This window comes from Chiloscyllium plagiosum, chromosome 23, assembly GCF_004010195.1.
Source record: "Chiloscyllium plagiosum isolate BGI_BamShark_2017 chromosome 23, ASM401019v2, whole genome shotgun sequence".
Lineage (NCBI taxonomy): Eukaryota > Metazoa > Chordata > Chondrichthyes > Orectolobiformes > Hemiscylliidae > Chiloscyllium > Chiloscyllium plagiosum.
Genome location: NC_057732.1, coordinates 6,753,864 through 6,777,737, shown reverse-complemented (window position 1 = coordinate 6,777,737; position 23,874 = coordinate 6,753,864). Strand labels below are relative to the sequence as shown.

At 45.4% G+C, this 23,874-nt stretch overlaps 1 protein-coding gene across 9 annotated transcripts in view; it reads right to left on the bottom strand.

The window, feature by feature from the left end:
- Window positions 1-23,874, bottom strand: part of sox5 (SRY-box transcription factor 5) — a 384,221-nt gene that overhangs the window by 9,113 nt on the left and 351,234 nt on the right. For all 9 annotated transcript variants that reach the window (XM_043713394.1, XM_043713395.1, XM_043713397.1 and 6 more), the window contains 3 exons: window positions 18,567-18,681; window positions 15,446-15,619; window positions 789-1,005 (listed from right to left, as the gene is read on the bottom strand). In XM_043713394.1, coding sequence (XP_043569329.1) covers window positions 789-1,005; window positions 15,446-15,619; window positions 18,567-18,681 — 506 coding nt within the window. The remainder of the gene's footprint in view (window positions 1-788; window positions 1,006-15,445; window positions 15,620-18,566; window positions 18,682-23,874) is intronic.

Below are 23,874 nucleotides of genomic sequence, written 5' to 3'. Positions count from 1 at the left end.
GCAGTGGGATCTGTGGGTGGCGTGTCAGCAGAATGCAGGTGAGTGGCGTTGGTGGGGGCAGAAGTGGTGGCAGACACGGCAGTAGGGGTGGCGGAAGTCACTGAGCATATGATATCAGCGATGATGTGAGGGGCGGAAGTGATGTCATGTGTGATGCATGAGGAATTGTGAGGGGCGGAAGTGGCTGTGGGAGAGGCCATGATGGGGGCGGTATTTCCAAATAAACCTGTTGGACTATAACCTGGTGTTGTATGATTTTTAACTTTGTCCACCCCAGTCCAACACCGGTTCCTCCACGTCATTTCCTTCCGAAACATACTTGTGCTCTGTTTGGTGACTCGTTCCCTATCCCTCAGCCTTTGGCTGTATGGGGATGCAAGTTAACAGCATTAACAAGAGGGGAATGCTGGTGGGATGTCACATTTATTCTAAGAGCTGCTTTAAATGGTACATTGTACCATCACTTCCACATACGGGACCTGAACAAACCGCCCAGAAGTGGGATTCCAAAGGTGAGGCGAGGTGGGCAGGAGGGGTTCAGCACCCCGAGTGGTGAGGGAGCGGGAACTGACCTTTTTGGGCTTGTGAGCACACAGGCAGCCATTTTGGAGCCCTGAGCGAATCTTAAACGCTGTAGAGCCGCTCTAACATTTCTGACTGAGGGGTTGGGGGCCAATGTTGCTTTGAATCTTCATCATTCCTGCACAGACATTTGGGAAGCAGTAGTCGAGGCCTACTGCAAAAAAAAGCAAAATGGCAAGTAGGAATTCGGTTTCGACCTTACTTACCCCACGGTGAAAAACTGCCGCATTTCTTGACGTCTGTTGCGCATCAATGCTTTGTATTCACCGATCCTCAGCTTCTTGCCATCCACCACGCAGGTACGTTTCGGCCGGGGCTTGTATTTGTAATCCGGATACCTCTCGAGGTGCTGCTTGCTGAGCCTGGCTTGCTCCTCATAGTACGGCTGCTTCTCTAGGTTGGTCATGGCCTTCCAGCGAGAGCCTGTGGTAGCACAAAGAAATCAGAAAGGCTGAGTCACAGACAACGAGTCACGGCATTGTGCGGTTGGGAAGTTGAATACAAGGAAAAACTTGCACTCTAGAGGCTACCAGACTCAACGTTTCCTGAACTGACTTCTGAAATGTATCCCAGTTCCAATCAGTTTCTGACAACCTTCAGGATACTGAATGAACAGGCTTCCATTGTTCAGAAGCTGTAATAATGTCACTGTTCTGATCCAAATATTACGCTCTTACAATAGTCACCTCTGAGTCAGAAGGACTTGAGCCTGTAACATTAGCAGAAGGCAGGCTGTATAGCCCCACAGACTTCCTTTTGGATGAGAGATTAAACCAATGTGGTTTCCAACATGCTGTCAGGGATTTCCTCACTCTACTGTACTCAGAACCTTTATGGTCCTGGTGCTATGTGAGAGTAAGCCTGTTTCCATGCTTAACCACCTGACAGTGGGAGTGATAAAGCTACACTCCACCTGGACTCTCTCATTTAATTCCAGAAATGGTTCTCTCGGGTCCCTGTAACCCAAATTCATTCCCCCCGGGCGGGAAGGAGACCCCACTCCTGGACGTGGGTGTTTCCCAAGCTTCTGTTAAACAGTGAGGAGAAAGTGAGGTCTGCAGATGCTGGAGATCAGAGCTGAAAATGTGTTCCTGAAGAAGGGCTTATGTCCGAAACGTCGATTCTCCTGTTCCCTGGATGCTGCCTGACCTGCTGCGCTTTTCCAGCAACACATTTTCAGTTCTGTTAAACAGTCCCCAGTTCCAACAGCCTTCAAAGTTAGCAGGCATATTTTTAAGGTGAGAGGAGAAAGATTTCAAAAAGACACGATAGGCAAGTTTTTTTGCACAGAAGGTGGTTTCTGTGTGGAATGAACTTTCACAGGAAGTGCTGGATGCACAATTTTTGGGTAAGTACATAAATAAGGAGTGTTTGGAGGGATATGGGCCAAATGTATGCAGTTGGGACTAGTTTAGTTTGGGATTATAGTCAGCATGGAAACGTTGGACCAAAGGGTCTGTTTTCCTGCTGTATGACTCTACACTTTTGCATCCCAAGTCAAAACCGTGACTTGTGTTACCACACAGCTTGCATTTAAGGGCACGTGATGCTCATGAAATCTTTACGTTGGAATATTAGGAGGAGGCCCAAGGCTTTGACTGGCCCACACCTATTCCCTCAACATCATATTGTAATGCACAGAATGTCACCCACTGAGTCAATGCATTCCCTACTTTCTCCAAGATTTTACCAGACAGGAAACTGGTAAGGGGCAGGCTCCAGTGCAAATTCTTGAAATGGGTGTCCTTGATACTTGTCAAGTGGAAACCTCATCATCATCATCATCACTGATTTACTGACTCTTCTGAAGAGTCATGACTGATTTCTGAACCTGCAATTTGGGTAGTGGCCCATGTCTAGCGCTTTGTTTCATGAATATGAAAACATAAGTCTTTCTTGTACCGTGCTGATTGAGCCCAATCATGTGAAGGAGCTGAATTAGTGTCACTGCAGAACGGGACTGGTGCAATTGTCCAGTCTGCAGCTGCTCACTTGTTCCAGTCGTAACTATGCACATTAATTAGATCAGGTTGCTACCAACAATTGCAAAGTTATTTATTGGTCACAATTACACTCACTATTGACCATACACCACATCATCAAATGCTGCCATCATGCAAATTAGCAGCGACTAAATGGAATGAACAACACGACTTTCGTTAATGAATGTGATTGGGCTGACAGGAAATAAGGCAAAACGGCCCATTCAATCCCAGCAAGAACGATTTGCAATTCAGCAGCTGCTCTGTGGGTGAAAGCTGGAAGAAGGTCTTCAAGGGGAGAGGGGGGGTCAGGTTTTGATCCTGGCTTGGGATCCATGAGAATCATTTTTGTGGAGTGACAATAAGCATTTTGCAAAATGATGCTTTATTCACCAAAAACCTGGGAGTACATTCCAAACTGGAAAATGCAATATAATGTAACCTTGCGCCATTCAGCATGGTGCACACTTTGGTGCCTCAATCCCATTGCATTCCATGTGACATTTACTAAATGCATTCAGTGATAAGCATCTAACCAAGGGGTGCTCTGTTTAACAACTCTTTGGTACAGTATGGCTGATAGGCCTTAGACAGTGGCCTTTCTGCACCTCCGTAGCAGCAGCCCAAAGATTTAAAGTGCCCTTCAGCATGTCACCCTCTTCCTTGGAATGTGTTAGTCTGCAACTACTCTTTGCGCTGGAAGACTAACAAGTTTGGAGCTGACCAAAGCGCAGCTCTCACCAAGTTAGGGCCCTGGCAGCGCATGATCACAAATGGCACTTATGATTGGGAATTCAAAACAGACCAGAAATGAGATGAGTGCAGACCTCTCACAGCGTCATGGTGTGGTGATTGTCATGAGGTCAGTCAGCTGGACCTCAGAGAATATGAGTTCCCTTATTGGGGCTGTTAATCTGGTCCAAGCAGGGAGCACTGGCTGACAGAGTGTTAGACATCCTGCTCACTCTGAGAGCTGACTCTGAGGGAGCTGGATCAGTGTCAAGGACTCTCCACGTGTGGCTGGGTGACAGGATACTGGCCTCTGTAGAGTTACTTCACATGGGGCTAGAAGAGACTATAGAGGTTGGGCGTGGCCAGGTCATGGAACAATTTGAAAACAAGGTTGAACATTTGAAAGTGAGAATGAGAAAACCAAGAGTCAAGGTGATGGGAAAACAACATTTACAAGCCTGCAGAGTTTTGGACGGCCTCAAGATTACGCAGGGTAGAACCTGGAAGACAAGCCAGGAGTGCATTGAAAAGCCAAGTCTTGAAGAACTGGAGACTGGCTGGGAGTTTGAGCTGAGACAGGGTGAAGTCAAATGACAGAGTCAGATATAGGAAATCGTAGCGTCCATTTTAGCATGCGGTCAGACACACATTTCAGCACCAAATGTGACACCACAGCTGTGAACAGTCAGACTTAATCGCAGGCTCTTCTCCAGGAATGGAGTCAGCAGCTACTGAGTGGAGTTTCGAACGAGGGCTGAAAGCAATGATGTCCATCTTGGGTAGTAGTTGCTTGTCAGAAATGACTGCTCACTGACTACAGGATACTGGATAAGCAGCACCATAATTCCACAACAGTGGAGGAGTGGAGAGTGAGAGCTGAGTGCTGTGAGGTTACATGTGCTTTCAGATGATGTCTCCGGGGTGGGGGAGTAGATAGATGAGAAATAGGATGGTGCCAAGGATGGATCTTTGGGGGAACACCAGCGGTAACAGCGTGGGAGAAAAAGAGAAGAGACCATTGCAAATGATTCCATGATTTTCACTTACTTTATGTACAGTTCAAAATAGCCAAGGGCAAAAAGTGGGAAGCAGTATGGCATGCATGCATGGGGTGGAGAAGGACACTGTGTGGTTCCACGTCACCTGGATTGTACTCTAGATGTTTTTGCAATCGACTGCAATTTTTGAAAGCGGCTTTCGGAAAAGTTGTTTCAAAGAAGTCAGAAGGGATGACAAAGAGGAAACGTGTCCAACCCAACACTTTGACTGGCAGAACCCAATAGGAAAGGAGCCTGGAAGAAACCATCTGCATTTTGCAAGCCCATGGCAGGGTGACTCGCAAAGGACGTCGGGACTTTTCAGTGTCGTGCTGGTGTAAAAAGGAAGGCAGGAGCCACAAAACTAAGGAACTGGCCACCTCAATCTGCGTTCAAAGGTGCCTGCCAGCAACATTTTGAAACCAACCTGGCATTGGTTGCGTTTCTAGTGCCGCGAGAGGCGGTCCTTCTTAATAAACGATAAAGTTGCCACAATCCGACAGATATAGGGCTACTCACTCATACAGAGAGAGGGAGAGGAGGGATTAAAAAAGTAAGGAAGTATTGTTACAATAATATAAGCTGTTGGTGAGACCACACCTGGAGTACTGTGTCCAGTTTTGGTCTCCTTACTTGAGGATGGATGTGTTGATACTGGAGGCTCACCAGATTGATTCGAGGGACGAAGGGGCTGTTGTACAAGTTGAGTAGCTTTGGTTTGTACTCTCTATAATTCAGAAAAATGGGGGCGATTGGATTGAGGAATATAAAATGCTAAAGGGGGTTGATAAGGTGGAGGTGGAGCAGATGTTCCTCCTTGTGGGACAGTCTCAAACAAGAGGTCATGGATATAGAGTGAGAGGAGGTGGGTTCAAAACTGAGATGAGGGGAAAGTACTTCTCTCAGAGCGTAGTGAATCTGTGGAACTCGCTGTCCCAGAGTGCAGTGGAGGCAGAATCAATCAACAGATTCAAGACAGAAATAGATGTGTTTCTGATGAAAAGTGGCTTTAAAGGGCTGTGGGGAGAATGCAGGAGAGTGGAGTTGAGACGGGGATAAGATCATGCGAAATGTCGGACCGAGCTCAAAGGGCTGAACTGCCTACTCCCATTCCGAATTCCAATGTACCTGTGATGGAGAGAGAGGAGTAAGAGAGGTGGGGGGAGGGGAAGAGAGAGCAAGAGAGAGAGAGAGAGAGAAAGGGAAAAGAGGGGGGAGAGAGAGAGAGAGAGCCGGTGGAGTGGAAAGAGAGAGCGGGGGAGGGGTAGAGAGAAAAGGGGGAAGAGAGAGAGCAGAGAGAGAGAGACAGACAGACAGAGAGGAGAGATGGCTGAGGCTGGTTTAACTCGATGGTCACCATGCCTCAGGTGAATGGAGAGATTGAGGAGAGTCCTTCTACATCCACCTTTGCCATACACAAACTGTTCGCAGTGAGTTCCAACTGCACCCTGCTCCCTGGTTATCTTTTAGTTACACCAGGTGAACGAGGGTTGTATGAACCCACAAGGGTGCAAGATTTTGTCCTCAGGCTGTGTCCGGAGTATACAGGTTACCGGAATGCTGGTGAATGCTGTACTGGTTCAGCTCTCAGCAGCTGCTGGGTGCCATCCTTACAGCACACTGTGTAACTTGGCTGTGGGCACCGTCAGCAGAGCAGCCTGCCATATTAAACTGTTGATTGCACTCGTGCGCCAGCTGCTCCCACCTCCTTGGTGCAGCTCCGGGCTGCCACCAGTCAGAGACTTCCTCCCACTTCGCTCCTGGCTGCCCCCACGGAATTCTCCAGGAAGCTTCAAGTGGCTGACCTTCTGGAGATCTGAGCCCATACCCCTCCTTTCCCTCACAATGCTCTTCCTGAGGCTCAAACTGTTGTCCTTTTCACCCAGAAAGCCAACATTAACTGTTGCCTTTCCCCCTGCTAAAACTAGTCCTGTAAGTCAGTGTTTGCTTTCCATGATTGAAGACTTGTGCAACTACAAACTGCTCTTTTTCAAAAACAGTGTCATAAAACCCCTTCAGTCCACTTTATCATTGAATCCCTACAGTGTGGAAGCAGACCATTCGGCCCATTGAATCCACACTGACCTGCTGAAGGGCACCCCACCCAATCCCTGTAACCTGTATTTCCCATGGCTAATCCATCTAGCCTACACATCCCTGGACACTATGGGGCAGTTTAGCATGGCCAATCCACCCTAACCTACACATCCCTGGACACTATGGGGCAATTTAGCATGGCCAATCCACCCGAACCCGCACATCCCTGGACACTATGGGGCAGTTTAGCATGGCCAATCCACCCTAACCTACACATCCTTGGATGCTATGGGGCAATTTAGCACGGCCAATCCACCCTAACCTACACATCCCTGGGCACTATGGGGCAGTTTAGCATGGCCAATCCACCCTAACCTACACATCCCTGGACACAATGGGGCAATTTAGCATGGCCAATCCACCTTACATTTTTGGGCTATGGAGGAAAACCACACAGACACAAGGAGAATATGCAGACTCCATGCAGACAATTGTCCAAGGCTGGAATCGAACCCAAGTCCCTGCCACTCTGAGGTAGCAGTGTTAACCACTGAGCCACCATGCCACCCTTCAGAATCACTAGAGTGTGGAAACAAGCCACTCAGCCCACTGAGACCACACCGAACCTCCGCAGAGCACACTACCTAGATCCAGACTCCTATCCTAACCCTGTAAACCCACATTTTCCAATAAATAAATCAAATTATATATATATATATATATATATAAGGTTACTTTTTGCCCCTGCCTATTTCCCACAGAGTAAATAAATGCCTCAACCTTTGCTTCTTCACTAGGATGGGGTTCACTGCAGTAATCCCAGAGTGTTCCATGTGCCTCACAGCCTGTGCTGCTGAAGTGTTCCAGTCATGTTCTATAGAAAACCTGTCAGCAAACTAGCACACAAGCAGCAACCTGAAAATAACCAAGCATTAAGGCTCGTATGTAAATGTTATTGGTTGAGAGTAAATTGGAGAGATAATTGAGCAACTACACCCTACTCTTTCAAAGAAATGCTGTGGAATGTCTTAAGTCCACTTTAGAATCCCTACAGTGTGAAAGCAGGCCATTCAGCCCATCAAATCCATACCAACTCTCCAAAGTACATCCCACCCAGACCCACCCTCCGATCCTATCCCTGGTTTTCCCGCTGTTAATGTACCTAACCTGCATATCCCTGGACACTGTGGGCAATTTTGTATGGCTAATCCACCTAATCTGCCCATTTTTGGATTGTGGGAGGAAACCGGAGCATCCAGAGGAAATTACGCAGAAATAGTGAAAATGTACAAACTCCACACAGTCACCTGAGGGTGGAATCCAACCTGGGTCCCTGGTGCTGCAAGGCTGCAGTGCTAACCATTGAGCCACTGCGAGCAGACAGAGTCTCAAGCTAGCATTCTCAACATAAAGAGGGTCCCTCTCGCAGTGCAGCACTCCCTCAGCAATACTCAAGATTGGAATGGGACATGAACGTGCTGACTCAGCTACCAACCGAGGCCTGAGGGGAGGCAGTATTGGCACTGAATATTCCCAAATCCCAGAGACATGGCACAGCAGAACTGGGATTGAAATTTCCCACTCAGCTCCATGAGGAAGCATTACACTTAACTGCAAAGTCTCTGGATGGGAAATCCTCCAACAATCCCAGCTGCCAAGATCGTCCCTCTGCCCAGCTCTGCATATAAATGGAACGGATGCCACCCCACAAGACTTTGAATGGTGATTCAGCTCCCACACACAGTCAGCTCAGTGAGCCTCCAAACCTTGACCAGAACATGACACTTGCATTAATCTATTTATTGCTGAGAATTATTAGTCACCTTTCCATCTGCCAATATCCTCCTGTCTGTCCTACAATCATGAATGCTATTTTGGGAATCATCCGACGAGAGAACTTTGACACCATTGTGCCACACTCCTTTAACACATGGACTGCACAAGGGCCCACTTGACTGCTGGCTGTCAAGTGCCCAACATGGCCATAACGATGGAGTGGAAGGCCCACAATAAGTGTTCCTCGCACACTCCAATCTGAAGGATAATAGGCTTGAGACAGATCCGGGGATTTGTGTGACGCCTGGAACTGAATTCGAGTCCCACGTTGAGATCACTGCCTCACAGGGCCTTGCTTAATGAGGCCTACCTCTGTACGAACACAGCTGTCCTCCAACAACCATCCGAACTGCCAGAGGGATAACAGTGACCCCTTTTGTTTGACTCTGCTTGGTTCCTGCTGCACACTCACAATGAAAAGGGAAACCAACAAATGGGCCAACCATCGACTTTTATTTTGAGAGTAAATAGCTCATCAATCCAAAATATAAAGATTAACATTCACGCAATCACATTCAAAGGCCGTTCCCCTTTTTGTTCTGAGTGAATTTAACCTCTTCAATTTGTTTGTAATTGTTCCCTCACGATTACCACATGATGACCTTCATGAATCTCCCAAGAATAAGGGCCTATTCTGCTTTCAGAACATCTATAAAATGTTGTTGCTTCTGGTGCTTCTTAATTGATTTTTGTTCATCTTTCTTGACTTATTTTCCACTTTGGGGTTAAAAGTTAAATCTGGTTTTAACGTGGTAATTGGTTAGCAGCAGTAACAAACTGAATTTATATAGCACCGTAGACATAGTAAAAGATGCCAGACAGGCTTCCTGAGAGTGCAACTGATCGAATTCTGACCCTCAGCCGTGACAATACAACTGACCAAAGGTCTGGTCAAAAAATAGGTTTTAAGGTCTGTCCACAGAGTGATGGTAGACTTAGAGAGCTTAGGACCCAGAGAGCTGAAGGCATGCATTGAAGTGAGGGCAGAAGCCTGGATTGGGGGCATACAGAATGTCTGGATGGATACAGGGCTGGAAGGAAGTTACAAAGACAGTGAGAGGAGGAGCCATGGAGACAGTGATACAAACCCAGAACAACAAAAGGGAATGTAGAAAGAATAAAGTGATAAAAAGCACAAATTGGCATGATGATTTGCTGTGTTAGTAAAGGCCATTGTATAGATCCCTCAAAGCACTTATCGCTCCATGAGAAAATTTTATCTATCAATAACGAATTTCAACAGTGTGGTCCCCTGGAATCTTGGTAATCTTTTGCAAGCTGAAAGAAGCAGTCAAACATCAAAAGTATTCCTTTGGTCAAGAAGCAACACAGAGTACCGTCTTAAGGCGAGATTTTGTTTGTATATTAACGACTCCTTAGAAGCTGTGCAAAATGTCAGCTGAAACCTCGAGAGTCTGTGCAAAATGTCAGCCTAACAAATGCCCTGTTTCTGCACAATAAGCCAGTTTGCCACTCATTGTTCTATCCCTTTATTGCTGACGATGGTTGCATTCTGTCACACTGTAATGTTGCTTTGGTAATACGCATCGCAGCCTCCTCCGGCTCATGCCAATTCAGGACTATCTGATCTCAATTGCTAACCTTCTGAAAACAGAGACCACTTGACTCTTGCTGATCCTCAATCATGGTGGCCTGCAGAGTATTTGAAGCTCTCCCAAACTCAAGCTACGTACTTGGATGTCAGCGCAGAACCTGACCACAGCAAGAATTAGTGGTGCAGTGGTAGTGTCCCTTCCTCTGAGCCAGGAGCCCACCTGCTCTAGAGATACATATCAACATCACTGAACATGTTGATTTGAAAACATAAAACAAATGGAGAATTTGCCTGGTCTGAATTAGTATTTAGATGTGCACTTGTGATGCCAAGTCGGACATGGCTCTGGGTCAACTGCTGGAAAATGGGATTAGGAGAGTTAAGTGAGTATTTTTGACTGCCTGGAGATAATGTACTACAGGACCTACTTCTGTACTGTAGACCTTTATGAGTCCACCAGGTCTTGGCTTCCTAAGTACAGCGAGGCTGACAGTGTTTTCTAATTGGTGGAAACCATGGACAGTATAACGTCGCACTATTCTTACTGAGACTGGCCTGAGTGGACATTGCCCAGTGGCCAAGGTCAGGGGTCAATTTGACTGTAAACACTGCATATCACAAGAATGTTCAAGGATTGCTGGGTAAAGTTTCTTGAGATACTGGAGATGCAATGCTAAGGCCTAAGCTACAGGCGCTTTAAGGAGCATGTTTGTTCTGTACCAACAATGCCATTGGTATCAGCATTGTCAATTAGTAATGGGTAGGATAGTGGCATATTGGCTGCTGTTGAGATGGTGGATACTATGACTCCAAGGGGTGATGGCCCCAGGATTGCAGAAGCCAGGTCGTTTTGCTTAGGCCATGACCTCCTGACCCTGCAAAAGCTAATCTGAAGGTTGGCTCTTCCTGATTCCAGTGGCATGGAAACAGTTTGCATGTCTGGCACAGGTTGCGGTCTGTCCCAATCTGAAACAACCACTGAGGACTGAGGATATATCAAATGAGGTTTGCCTGAAACAGGTGGTCCCCTTTCAAAATGGCAGAAATTAGTTCAAATTGATCACAACGGCTCTCACTACCCAGAAGGCAGTTTGAATTTTAACCTGTGCCATGGGTCCACTGGATATAACTGGGAAGCCTGCGAGCTCACTCACAAGATCTATGTGGAAAATGTCAAAACAATGCAAAGCAATATTTCTACTAAACAGCTATCACGCAGGTTGAAAGAAAGGCTTCTTGTTTTTCACACAACACCAGCTCTGTGTCTAAATATATCTCCAAATATGAGAAACCAGTCTCCATGAGATCAAACAACACTTTGCTATTTGCTCAGAAGGAATAATACATCATCAGAAACCCGTTACATTATTCAGTAATAATTCAGCACTGATTTCTCACTAATGTGATAATTCACTGTTTCTGTTTTATTTCTCTCTCTCCCTAGCTCACTTACTTTTAACAGAATATCAAAGGAAGTGAAAACAAACTGTGCTATCATTTTATTCTGACTATAAATTTGAGGATGAAGGCTTCCTGCTGGAGATTAAAAATTCATTTTTGGTCATCACAAATACTCAATAAATAAAGATCATTTTTGGGTGTCAGATTGTTAAATATCCCTCGTGACTAGCAGGCGCTGGTGAGGTCCAGTTAGAGTTAACAGGGGTCCAGTAAATCTCCGGTTTAGAATCAGACATCTGCAGAAGTTTTATGGCTGTTCCCACTGTCTCTCTTGAAGTCTGTTGTTCGTTGCTGCAACAGTATATCGCTGTCACTCGGGTAATCGTACAAGCACCTTCCCTGACCCTCGCAGAGCACTAGGTTTCTGAGCCAGGACTCCAAATTCGATCCCCCTCCAGGATTTGACAGCCAAGGAAGCTGCGGCTGCAGTGCTACGTTCAAGGAGATTTCAGAAAAGGGCTTTCAGGGCTCTGAAAAGATTAATAAAGATGTTGCCAGGGTTGGAGGATTTGAGCTACAGGGAGAGACTGAATAGGCTAAAGGGCAGCAGAATGGCTCAGTGGTTAGCATTGCTGCCTCACAGTGCCAGGGACCCAGGTTTGATTCCACCGTTGGGCGACCGTCTGTGTGGAGTTTGCATGTTCTCCCCATGTCTGCGTGGGTTTCCTCCAGGTACTCTGGTCTCCTTCCACAGTCAGCTGAATTAGCCAGGGGTAAATGTAGAGTGGTAGGGGAATGAGTCTGGGTGGGATACTCTTCGGAGGGTCGATGTGGACTTGTTGGGCTAAATGGCTTGTTTCCACACTGTAGCAATTATATGATGATAGAACAACGTAGGTTGGCATTTTTTTGTTGAAGTGACCTTTTAGAAGTTTATAAAATCATGAGGGACATGGTTGGGCTGAATAGCCCAGGTCTTTTCCCCAGGGTAGGAGTCCAGAGCTAGAGGGCATAGGCTTAAGGTGAGAGGAAAAAGATTTAAAAGGGACTTAAGGGGCAACTTATTCACAGAGAGTTTTGTGTGTATGGAATGATCTGCCAGAGGAAGTGGTGGAGGCTGGTACAATTACAACATTTAAAAGGCATCTGGATGGGGACGTGAATAGGAAGGGTTTAGAGAGATATGGGCCAAATGCTGGCAAATGGGGCTAGATTGATTTCAGATATCTGGTCGGCATGGATGAGTTGGACCGAAGGGTCTGTTTCTGTGCTGTACACCTCAATGACTCTATAAACAGCTGGAGCACCATGGCAACGGCAGATGGTAAGAGCAGGAGAGATGCCTCTCAGTTGGAACGAATGTTGGAGTCTCCGCTATAACCATCCATAGCCTCAGACTATCACATGCAGATGAAGGCACATGTTGGTATGTTAACGTGGACTCCATAAGTGGCGATAAAATCACTGGAGTAGCAATCCGGAATCCACCATAGCTGGTAGAACTTGAATTCAATTTTGAAATTTTCTGGGGATTGCAGGATAACTCAGAGGTTGGCACTGCTGCCTCACAGTGCTATGGACCTGGGTTTGATTCCACCCTTGGGTAACTGTCTGTGTGGAGTTTACACAATCTCCCTGTGTCTATGTGAGCTTCCTCCCATAGTCCAAAGATAGGAAGGATATTATGAAGCTGGAAAAGATTCAGAAGAGATTTACCAGATATTGCCAGGGATGGAGGGTTTGTGTTATAAGGAGAGGCTGGGAACTTTTTTCACTGGAGCACAGGAGGTTGACGAGCATAGAGTCATAGAGATGTACAGCATGGAAACAGACCCTTCGGTCCAACCTGTCCATACTGACCAGATATCCCAACTCAATCTAGTCCCATTTGCCAGCACCCGGCCCATATCCCTCTAAACCCTTCCTATTCATATACCCATCTAGGTGCCTTTTAAATGTTATAATTGTACCAGCCCCCACCACTTCCTCTGGCAGCTCATTCCATACATCATCCTCTGTGAGAAAGCTGCCCCATAGGTCCCTTTTATATCTTTCCCCTCTCACCCTAAACCTATGCCCTCTAATTCTGGACTCCCTCACCCCAGGGAAAAGATCTTGTCTATTTATTCTATCCATGCCCCTCATGATTTTATAAACCTCTATAAGGTCACCCCTCAGCCTCCGACGCTCCAGGGAAAACAGTCCCAGCCTGTTCAACCTCTCCCTGAAGTTCAAATCCTCCAATGCTGGCAACATCCTTGTAAATCTGTTCTGAACCCCTTATAGAAGTTATAAAATCATGAAGGATGAAGCTAGGGTTCATGCCACATGCCATTTCACACTGATGGGGTATTTCAAGACTAGGGGGAAATTTTTAAGGTGAGAGGAGAGAGATTTAAAAAAGACATAAGGGCAATTTATTTACACAGAGGGTGGTTCACATATAGAATGAACTCCCTGAGGAAGTGGTGGATGTGGATACATTCATAAAGTTTAAATGACATTTGGATAAATGCATGAATAGAAAAGATTTGGAGGGCTATGTCTCAGGAGCAGGCAGGTGGGACTAGTTTAGTTTGAGATTATGTTCAGCATGGACTGGTTGGTCCGATTCTGTGCTGTATGACTCTACCTGCAGGTTAGGTGGATTGGCTATGGTAAGTTGCCCATCGTGCTCAGGATGTGCAGGCTAGGTGGGTTAGCCAGAGGAAACGTAGGGTTACAGGAACATGGTAGGGGTCTGAGTGGAATGTTAATCAGAGGCTCGGTGTTGACTCGATGGGCCAAAGGGCCAGCTTGTACATTGTAGGCATTCAACGATTCAAAGCTCATCTAATGACAACCACGTAAACAATGGAGGGAAGGAAATCTGCTGTCCTTAACATGGTCTGACCTGCATGGAGCTGACACTCACAGCAATGTTGCCGTCTTGTAAATGCCCTCTGGGCAAGAAATGCTGGCCAAGTCAGGAACCATGACTGAATAAACCACCACCACTATACCTTCACCAAAAGCAAAGCCAACCTTGCGCTTAGCTGATACCTGACTGCTTTCTCTTACTCTTCCCTTGAGGTACCGAGACCAAAGGAGCCAACGTCCTCCTTGATCCCTTGGGCTGAGATTCCCACTAATTGGAATTGGAAGAAGGCCCCTTTGAACTATCGAGGATGCCTGGAATCGCTGAACCGTAATAACGCTGTGAATATTTGCCGAGCAAAGGCCTGTCTTAAAAATATATCTCTTTTCAGAGGAGGACAACGGGGACAACTGAGAAACAGAGAAGGAGAGAAATTGAGAGAGAGAGAGAGAAAGAGAGAGAAAAGATAAAGAGAGAGAGATAGAGAGAGAGAGAGGAGGTAAGTCTGAGTTTGTAATCCACCATATGCTGTGTTCCAGTCTCAGCTGTCCTAGAGAGCTGGGCTCAGGCCAATCACTTTCCACACAGTGAGGGTGTGGGAAGTCAGAAGGGAGAGTCAACCCAGCATACTTCCTGGGAACTGCGTACAAAATGGCAAGGGCACAAGCCTGGAAGTGGTTCAGCTGCCTGAGCCTTTGGATGTCAGGGGGTGCTGCTACCTGAGAGCACAGTAAGATTCCTCGAGACAAGAGAAAGCGACACTCAAAGAAGCCAGTTATGTCGATTCATTCAAAATTTCTGGGTACTGGGTGGTTTCTCATCCATTACACATATTAAACGGTGCACAGAACTGATTACCGCAGCCTCCTTCAGCCCCTAATGTTCTTAATACTTCCCCTTTTCTATACATCAAAAATTCCCAATTAAAACACCCCTTTTAAAGAACACAGAAAGTAATTCAAACGTACAATCCCTACTGTTCTTCAGTGGCTAGGCAAGTTATCTCTGTTTTGACATTAAGTAGGCTGTTTCTTCCTGACAAAATGTAATTTAATTTAGCAAAGTCAAAGAATAAGTGACTCACAAAAAGAATTACATGGTTGTTATCTGTCAAGACTGTCAGGAAGAATTACACGGACATTATCATCCTAACGATTCAGGCTGCCTTTTGTCTTCTCAGGGAATGTTGTTTCTCTTCACACTTATTAATTAATCACATCTACACATGGCTAACATTCTCCTACCTGACAACTATACTTCAGTCTCAGTGTTGCTAAGTACTGTATTTAATTACAAACTATTAAGGAAAAATGGTCATGCTCTTTGGCATGTTTCTGTCAGAGCCTTGTTTGACGAATTGTTTTGAGCTAAAGGAATAACAAAACAATCACCCCAGAACGGTTGCTAATCAAAAGGGATCACCTACCCAGAATCTTGCTGATGTTGGAGTTGTGCATGTCAGGGAAGGCTTGAAGAATCTTCCGTCTCTCATCCTTGGCCCAGACCATGAAGGCGTTCATAGGCCGCTTGATATGGGGCTCATTGCTGCTCCGACCACGAGCTTCTCGGTAGATCCTGGGTTCGGAGACTCCTGCATTTCCTGTCAGTAGCAGTGGATAAAGGAAGAGATTAGTGCCAAGCACCGAACAGTTCCAACCGGTGCTCTGGTCATCTGGCTGATGCTTATTCATTGGGAACTCGCTGCACGCAAAGCATATGGGCACCCAGCACACATACAGCTGCAGGGCCTGAGGCAGCATGCCAACAATGCTGCACATTTCCTGCATCAGAGGACTGGATGCCAGACAATCGCTGCCCCATTCCAAACAACTGGCTGCCTCACCTGTAGCATGGCTCGCTGCTCTGCTTCCTGGGTGAGCTGGGCAGTGACTGCGTGAGTGGGCAGCAACATTTGGCACCACAATAATGACAGTCAATAGCGCCCACTCCCTGTCCCAGTACAGTGCGGGTGCGCAATGATGGCCCTTAGCAACACTAGCTTCCTGCTCCAGGGTGGTAGAATAATAGAATCCCTACAGGGTGGGAAGAGGCCATTCGTCCCATCCAAGTACATCAATCCTCCAAAGAGCATCCCACCCATACCTGTACCCCCTAACTTATCTCTGTAACCCTGCATTTCCCATGGCTAGTCCACCAATGAACACTATGGGCAATTTAGCACAGACGACCCACCTACCCTGCACATCTTTGGATTGTGGGAGGAAATTGGAGCACCTGGAGGAAACCCACGCAGCCACGGGGAGAACATGCAAACTCTACACAGACAGAATGGAACTCTAGCCCCAGGTGCTGTGAGACAGCAATGTTAACCACTGAGCCATCACACTGTCTCACCTCTAACAGTGAGAAGATGCATTTGCACACGGTCTTTTTTATAAGAAAATATAAAATGTTTCATAGGAGTTTTATCGGACCAAATTTGACACTAAGCTGCAGAATGATGTATTCGAGCAGATGAGTTGGGGTGTCAGTTTTATGAAGTGGAAAGAAAGAAAGAAAGAAAGAGAGAGAGAGAGAAAGGTTTAAGGGAGGGAATTCTAAAATTTAATGTCTAAACTGTTAAAAGTATGACCACCAATGGTGTGGCCAAAGATGTAGAAGTGCACAAGAGTTGGAAGAACACAAGGGGGTAGTAGGCCTGGAAGGGGTTTATGGAGAGGAGTGAGTGACAGCCCTGGACAGAGTGAATGGAGAGTTCATTGCAGACATTAATGTCACACAGACTAGCTACCAATTGCCTCTGAAATCATATCTCATTAAGGTTCACAAATAATAGCCAGTTATCCCAGTCCTCTCGGGATCGGTACTGTGAAATTCCTGTCCAATACTTGGGGGAGCACCTTCATCACAAGGACTGGAACGCTTCAAAGGGAAGGATCACCACTACCTTCTTTGGGAAGGTAAAGATGGGCAAAAACATCCATCTCATCAATGTTGCCCACATCCCAAAGAAAGAATAATCCTGATGCCCAGAAGCCAATGCCTGGAACTATAGTCCTGATCACCAATCCAAGTTTTTCTGAACTCTTAAAGTTTAAGCATTTACATTGAATCAGTGTATGCACAACCGCTAGTCTCCTCAAAACAAATGTTGAGTTTCATGAAGAAGCTAACACATCATTGACAGTGGAAAGGGTCCTGGTGGTATGCTAACCTGGCTTTTCTTGTTTCGAGTGTTAATGATTCCGCTATGCCTCAAAGTCACTAAGAGGCACTCGGGTCCAAGTTCAAATTGGCCCATTAACTCACTGCCAGTGAATGGCAAAAGGCACAGCGCAGAGCAAGTCAATGTTTGCATCACCAGAGACAGACCCAAATGCATGTCCCCAACATGAAGAAGGTCAATCAGTCAAGTTCTGGTGCAGGCTGACCAACCACAGAAATGTTAAACTTTGTCAATTACAAATAATCCCCATCACCTTATGATTCCCCATTCTTCCCTCAACCTCATGCCTTAGGTAGAATTATTTGGAATCTACCTGTCTACTCAGCCCAAATCATCTCACATCCTGTACAGCCTCCCATTCTACTTTATCTCTGTTCCCTTCAACCTTTTCCAGATGCCCATTAAGTGGATTTATACCATTCCCTGTGCCAGCCCAGTCCATATCCTCTCCAGTCTCCAGTACAAACCCTTTATTCAATTTCTTTCTAGTATCAATGATTTCTAATTTTGCTCTTCCTTAATGAACGGTAACAATTTCTCTGTGTCCACTCTATCAAAACATTTTTTTTTAATGTAAAGACCTCTATTGAGGCAATCCTCTGCCTTGTCATTTCAGGAGGAGAGTGATCAATCCTGATCATCTACATCTAACAGGTGGAATGCCTGTCGTGCTAGGTCTTAGCTTTGCTAGCCTGTTCTCGCAGATGAAATTCCTGTGTGTTATCGACCTTTGGCTGAAAAACTGTGCCCTGATGAATTGGTCCATGGCAAAAGGCAGCATATCTCCCACAATTTTCCTATGATGGGGCTATCACATCTTAAGGGTAAAAGTACTTTCCACCTTGTTGTACTCTATCTCATGTAACACAATCTTTATTCTGGCATTGACTAGATTGCTAACTGAATCCTGAAAAATCTCAATACGTATTTAGCATTTGTTTCTTGTTTAATAAATAATGCAGTATTCATTTTTCTATGTCTTCTGTACTTGCATATACCTGGTTAAATCTGCTAGCTTGTAAATCAGTACTTTAGCGTAAAGCTGCTCTTACGGCTTTCATATCGTGCTGGATTATAAATTGCATTTCATTTAATTGTTTTCTATTCTGCGATGGTACTCAGGTATGTTAATATACAATGAAGGTTAGCACTTCCTTTTAAATAGTACTTTTGCCATTAAGTCTAACAGGAGAAATCACACAAAACGTTATCTGAAAACTATGACGTTGATGACCAAAAAATGTGAGCACAAAATGTGCATCTTTAAGGCAAGAACGTGCAAAACAACCATTCGATGAAATTTGACGTGGAAAAGCCCTTAATTTGAATGAAGCCATAATTCAGAACAAAGGGTACTAACCATCTGCCTCTCCGCCCACATTAAAATCCACCATTGCGTGTCCAAACTTTCCATCTTCCGGTCGCTTCTCAGTCAGATGCTGGGTGAGATTTTCCAATGATGTTTTCTCATGTACCTGTAAATGAGAAGGGTCCACTTATAAACAAACAGAGGGGCTGGATCAAAGAGACAGCGGCATTCTGCTACATACTGAGTCTCAAAGCAACTTGCTCGATTATTGACGAATTTCCTTTCAGCTGCATTGTTAAGGAAGGGTCATCTTGAATAATAATGTTGCATTTTGCCTCTATATATTGATATTAAATTGATTAGGTTTTTTTTTCTCTCTAGGGTGTAGGGAGCAACGTTAAGGCTGCACTTACTGTGAAGTCCATGTTGCCCTGCTAACTCAGGGGCACAAGAGAGAATTAGGAGTCAACCATTTTATATGGGATCAGAACCACACTCAAACAAAGCCAGATCAGGACACCATACTTCTTTCTGAAAGGCCCTGGTACATTCTAAAACCTGTCCAGCAGCTTTTGTGATCCCATTCTACCTGAAGCCAATTCACAAACTAGATGTTATAAAGTCCAAAAAATGCCATTATACAATAGTTTGGAAATTATGGAAAAGCACTGATACTTTGAATATTCAGTTTTAATTTGATTCGATGTATTTTTCCAACTACTGCCTATTCAGGCAAACTGCACGAGTTTTCTTGTACCAGTTTTTCAAACTCGTAAGCTATGCATTTCCTCTGCCTGCCTATGTCGTATAACAGATTTTTCAATGAAATGTCTTATTTCAATTCTTGCTTTTCAGCACTAAATTCGAAACAAACTCACAGAAATGAAGAGGGAAGTGTTGCCTCTGAGAGTTCTTGGAGAATTGTCCTGCAGTATTAAACTTTATGACCAATTATAAAATACAACGTGGAGCTCTTCTGATGATTGTCCAAAACTGTTCAGAGAATCTTGGCCAAGGTCTCTCTCCTTACACAGCCGATATAAGCCACGACTCACTCTCGCTCTGGCAATTTTGCCCTCATAAAATCCACTCGCTTAATTCCAAGGGACATGCACTTGAATGGATAAGCCAGATAATACGTAAAGCACGAGTGAATTCTGCTCTTGTCTTAGCGAACTGCTGCCTATTTCAGGGTCATTCTGTAAAGTACAGATAGTCCAGCTGGGTTTTGCTTCTTTCCTGCGAGCTGTTATCTAAAGCATCTCTCCCTTGTCTCCTCCACCCTCACCTCCATCAACAATGACAGAGAACCTCATAGATGTTCACCTTTGGTGTCCTGACTGTTTCCATTCTTCCATTGGCACAACCTTCCTCTAAATCTCCCCACCGTGACCCTAAACATTTTCAGTTTCTGTCTAGTCATCCCTCTGGTATCTCAGAGCTCACCATGTAAGACCATAAGACATAGGAGCAGAAATTACTCCATTTAACCCATCGAGTCTGCTTCATCGTTCAATCATGGCCAATAATGGTCTGTGAGACCCATCTCTTATTCCTCCCAAACCTACTCCCACTGAACTGCTCATTGCCCAACTTCCTTTCCTGGTCTCCATGTTTGTTGATACAGTTAATCATAGAATCCCTGCTGTGTGGAAGCTGGCCATTTGGCCCATCGAGTCCACAGCACCCCTCCGAAGAGTATCCCTCCCAGATCGACCCCTCTACACTATCCCTGTAACCCTGCATTTCCTGTGACAAATACACCTAGTCTGTGTATCCCTGGACACTATGGGTAACTTATCATGGCCAATCCACCTAACCTGCACATCTTTGGATTGTGGGAGGAAAGCCACGCAGACATGGGGAGAATGTGCAAACAGACAGTCGCCCGAAGGTGACATCAAATCTGGTGCTGTGAGGCAGCAGTGCTAACCACTGAGTCACCGTGTTAATGATTTCCCAACCATGGGTGTGCCATTAAATGAGCAGGATCATCCATCTCCTGGAAAATAACAATTAATTCAGTCACCCTTGTAAACCACCAGTGCATCTCCAACCATCCCTTCCTCTCCAAAATCACTGAACATGTTGTCACTTCCTAAATCCAATCCCATCCATTCCACATTTCCATGTCTGAATTCTTCCAATCAGAGTTTGCTACAGAAGAAAAATAAATTCACAAACAACATCCTATATGACTCTGATGAAGGTGAACTATCCATCTTCATCCTTCGTTACTTGGCCACAGGGGTTCGACATTATTGACCATGCCTGGCCCTTCAAAGGCCTCTCCACTCTTGTCCAGCTTGGTGGGACTGCATTGGCCTGGCTCCATCCAGATTTATCTAGTCAATCGTGGCTCAATTAGTAGCACTCTAGCCTATGAATCTCTGGGATTAAGTCCAAATCTAAGACTTAGCTCAAAAGCCATGACAGACAGGTTAGTGGACGTGAGCACTGTCAAGAGGTGCCATATTTCAGTCAAGCAAGGACCTATGCGCCTGATTGGGTGAATGTAAAATATCTCATGGCACTATTCTGAGGAATGGCAGAGGAGATATCGTTGCTCATTAATATATAAACAGATTTCGTGATCATTATCACATCGCTGTTGGTGGGAATTTGCTGTATGTAAATTTGCTATGGTGTGCAAATTAACTGTTGCTGACGACATTAAACTTGGAAGAACTGTAAATCATGAGGAGGACAGTTTGAAAGGACATTGATAAGTTGGTAGAGTGGCTGGATAGGTGACAGATGGGTTTCAATGCAGAGAAATGTGAGGTGATGCACATTTGTCAGGAGAAGATTGAAAGACAATATAAAATAGGGGATACAATTCTAAAGGGGTTCAGGAGCAGAGGGAGCTGAGGATCAGACTGTGTATATGAGCTAGATCATTGAAAGTGGCAGGTCAGTTGGAGAGGGCAGCGAGCAAAGCAGAGAGGGTTCTCTGCTTTACTGATCATGGTACTGAGTTCAAGAGCAAAGAGGTGATGTTGAACTAGTCTGAGACACCTGTTAGATCTTCACCTGTCGGAATAAATCTGTTGGACTAAAACCTGGTATCATGTGACTTCTGACTAGCTCTCCACTGGAGTATTTTCTGCATGTGTGGGTGACACATTATAGGAAAAATTTGAAAGCACTGGAGTGAGTGCAGGTGTGATTTACAAGACTGGTTCCACGGATGAGAAACTTTTAACCATGAGGATGGTTTGAAGAGTTTGGGACTGTTCTTGGAGAGGAGACGACTGAGAGGAGATTTAGTAGAGGTTTATAAATCATGAGCATGCTGGACAGAGTAGATAGGGATAAGCTATTCCCACTTGTAAAAAAATTAGAGAGCATGGAGTTAAAACGACATGTAACTGAAGCAAGGGCAATGTGAGAAAAACGCCTTTTTCACACAGAGAGTCGTCAGGGTATGGAATGCATTGCCTGCAAACTGCAAACATTGTAAAGTGTTTGGAGATGCCCAAAGGTCATGGATAGTGCTAAATATAGTGCATGTCTTTCTTCCTTCTCTTAAATGTGGCCAGATTAATGCTTGCAGTACCTTCCCTAGCTCTCCCTCTGTTTTATATCTGGTATTCGCTGAGGAACTGACCTCCGCCCCCTTCTTCATTTACATGCTGCCCCATGGCGGCACCATCATGGCACAGTATTAGATTTTACATGTACACCCCACAATTATCCCCGGGTCTCTGCAATCATCTAATGGTGGCCTCTTGAGCATCCTCCATTTTAATCACTTCAACATTTTCAGCCCTGCTTTCAGTGCTGGGATTTATCTCTACACCTCTCCCCATCCTTTCTATCTTGAAAATGTTTCTGTAAACCTATGTCTTTGATCATCTGCCCTCATGCCTCCTTCCTCAATAACACTCCCATGACAACACCTGGAAGCCGGAGATGGGTTGGGGGGGGGGGGTTAATTTGCTGAAGGTGCTATATAACTGCAAGTTCATCTATGCTACTCTAACACCATCTCAGCGTTTAGGCTCAAAATGAGTAAGGCATTGCACTAAAATCCAGCCTTGCGAAAGTCAACCTCTGGAGATTCCTGCCGATTGCCAACAAAACCCAAGCAACAACACGTACTGCATAGCACCTTTAAAATATTCCAAGACACTTCCCAGGAGCTCTACAGGATTTTAATTTGACTTCAAGCTTCATAAGAAGACATTCAGACAACTGGAGCTCGGATTCAAGAAGGATTTTAAAGGAACAGAGTGGAGAGAGGTGGAGAGGTTTAATGAGTGAACAAAAAAAAAATGTTTTGCACTTAGGAAACTACTTTTCAGGTCTACAGGACAATCCCAAAGGCCTGTACAGTCCTTTCAAAGTGTGATCACTGTTACAACGGAAAAAGCATGGCAGCCATTTGCAAGCTCCCACAAATCACAATGGGATTGGGACGAGATGATTGGATTTTGTAGGGGTGGCTTAGTGGTTAGCACTGCTGCCTCATAGCACCAGGAACCAGGGACCCGGGTTCGATTCCACCATTAACTGATGGTTTGTGTGGAGTTTGTACATTCTCTCCGTGTCTGCATGGGTTTCCTCCAGGTGCTCCGGTTTCTTCCCACATTCAGAGATGTGCGGACTAGGTGGATTGGTCATGCGAAATTGTCCATCGTGTCCAGGGATGTGCAGGCTAGGTAGATTGGCCATACTAAATTGCCCCATAGTGTGCAGGCTTGATAGGTTAGCCATGGGAAATGCAGGGATACAGGGATAGGATAGGAGGGTTGGTCTGGGAGGGATGCTCTTCCGAGGGTCAGTGCAGACTTGATGGGCCGAATGGCCTTTTTCTGCACTGTAGGGATTCTATGATTGTGTGATAAACATTGATATCCCAAGGAGCTGACAACAAAGTTGTCAGCGGTGGCAAGTTGTAGCCTGGGTTGTTTGAAGGGCCAGACTTGTAGCAGTTCAAACATTCACAGGGAGTTATTTAAATTTACCCTACCTGTTGGAAAATAGAGAGAGTCAGGAGCAGCATTGGTTTTACGCTGAATCCAATTTTACTCCCACAGAAGATTTACCAGGGATGTTGCTGGGACTGGGGGGGAGTTTGAGTTATAAGGAGAGACTAGATAGGCTGGGACCTTTCCTTCCTGGAGCGTCAGAGGCTGAGGGATATTCTTATGAAGGGTTATAAAATCAAGAGGGATATAGATAAAGCGAATAGTTGAGTCTTTTCCCTAAAGTAGGGACATCCACAACTAGAGGGCATAGGTATAAGGTGAGAGGGGAAAGATTTAAAAGGGAGCCGAGGGGCAACTTTTTCACACAGAGGGTGGTGCACACATGGAACATTTTTGATCAGGTACGTGGGTAGAAAGGGTTTGTA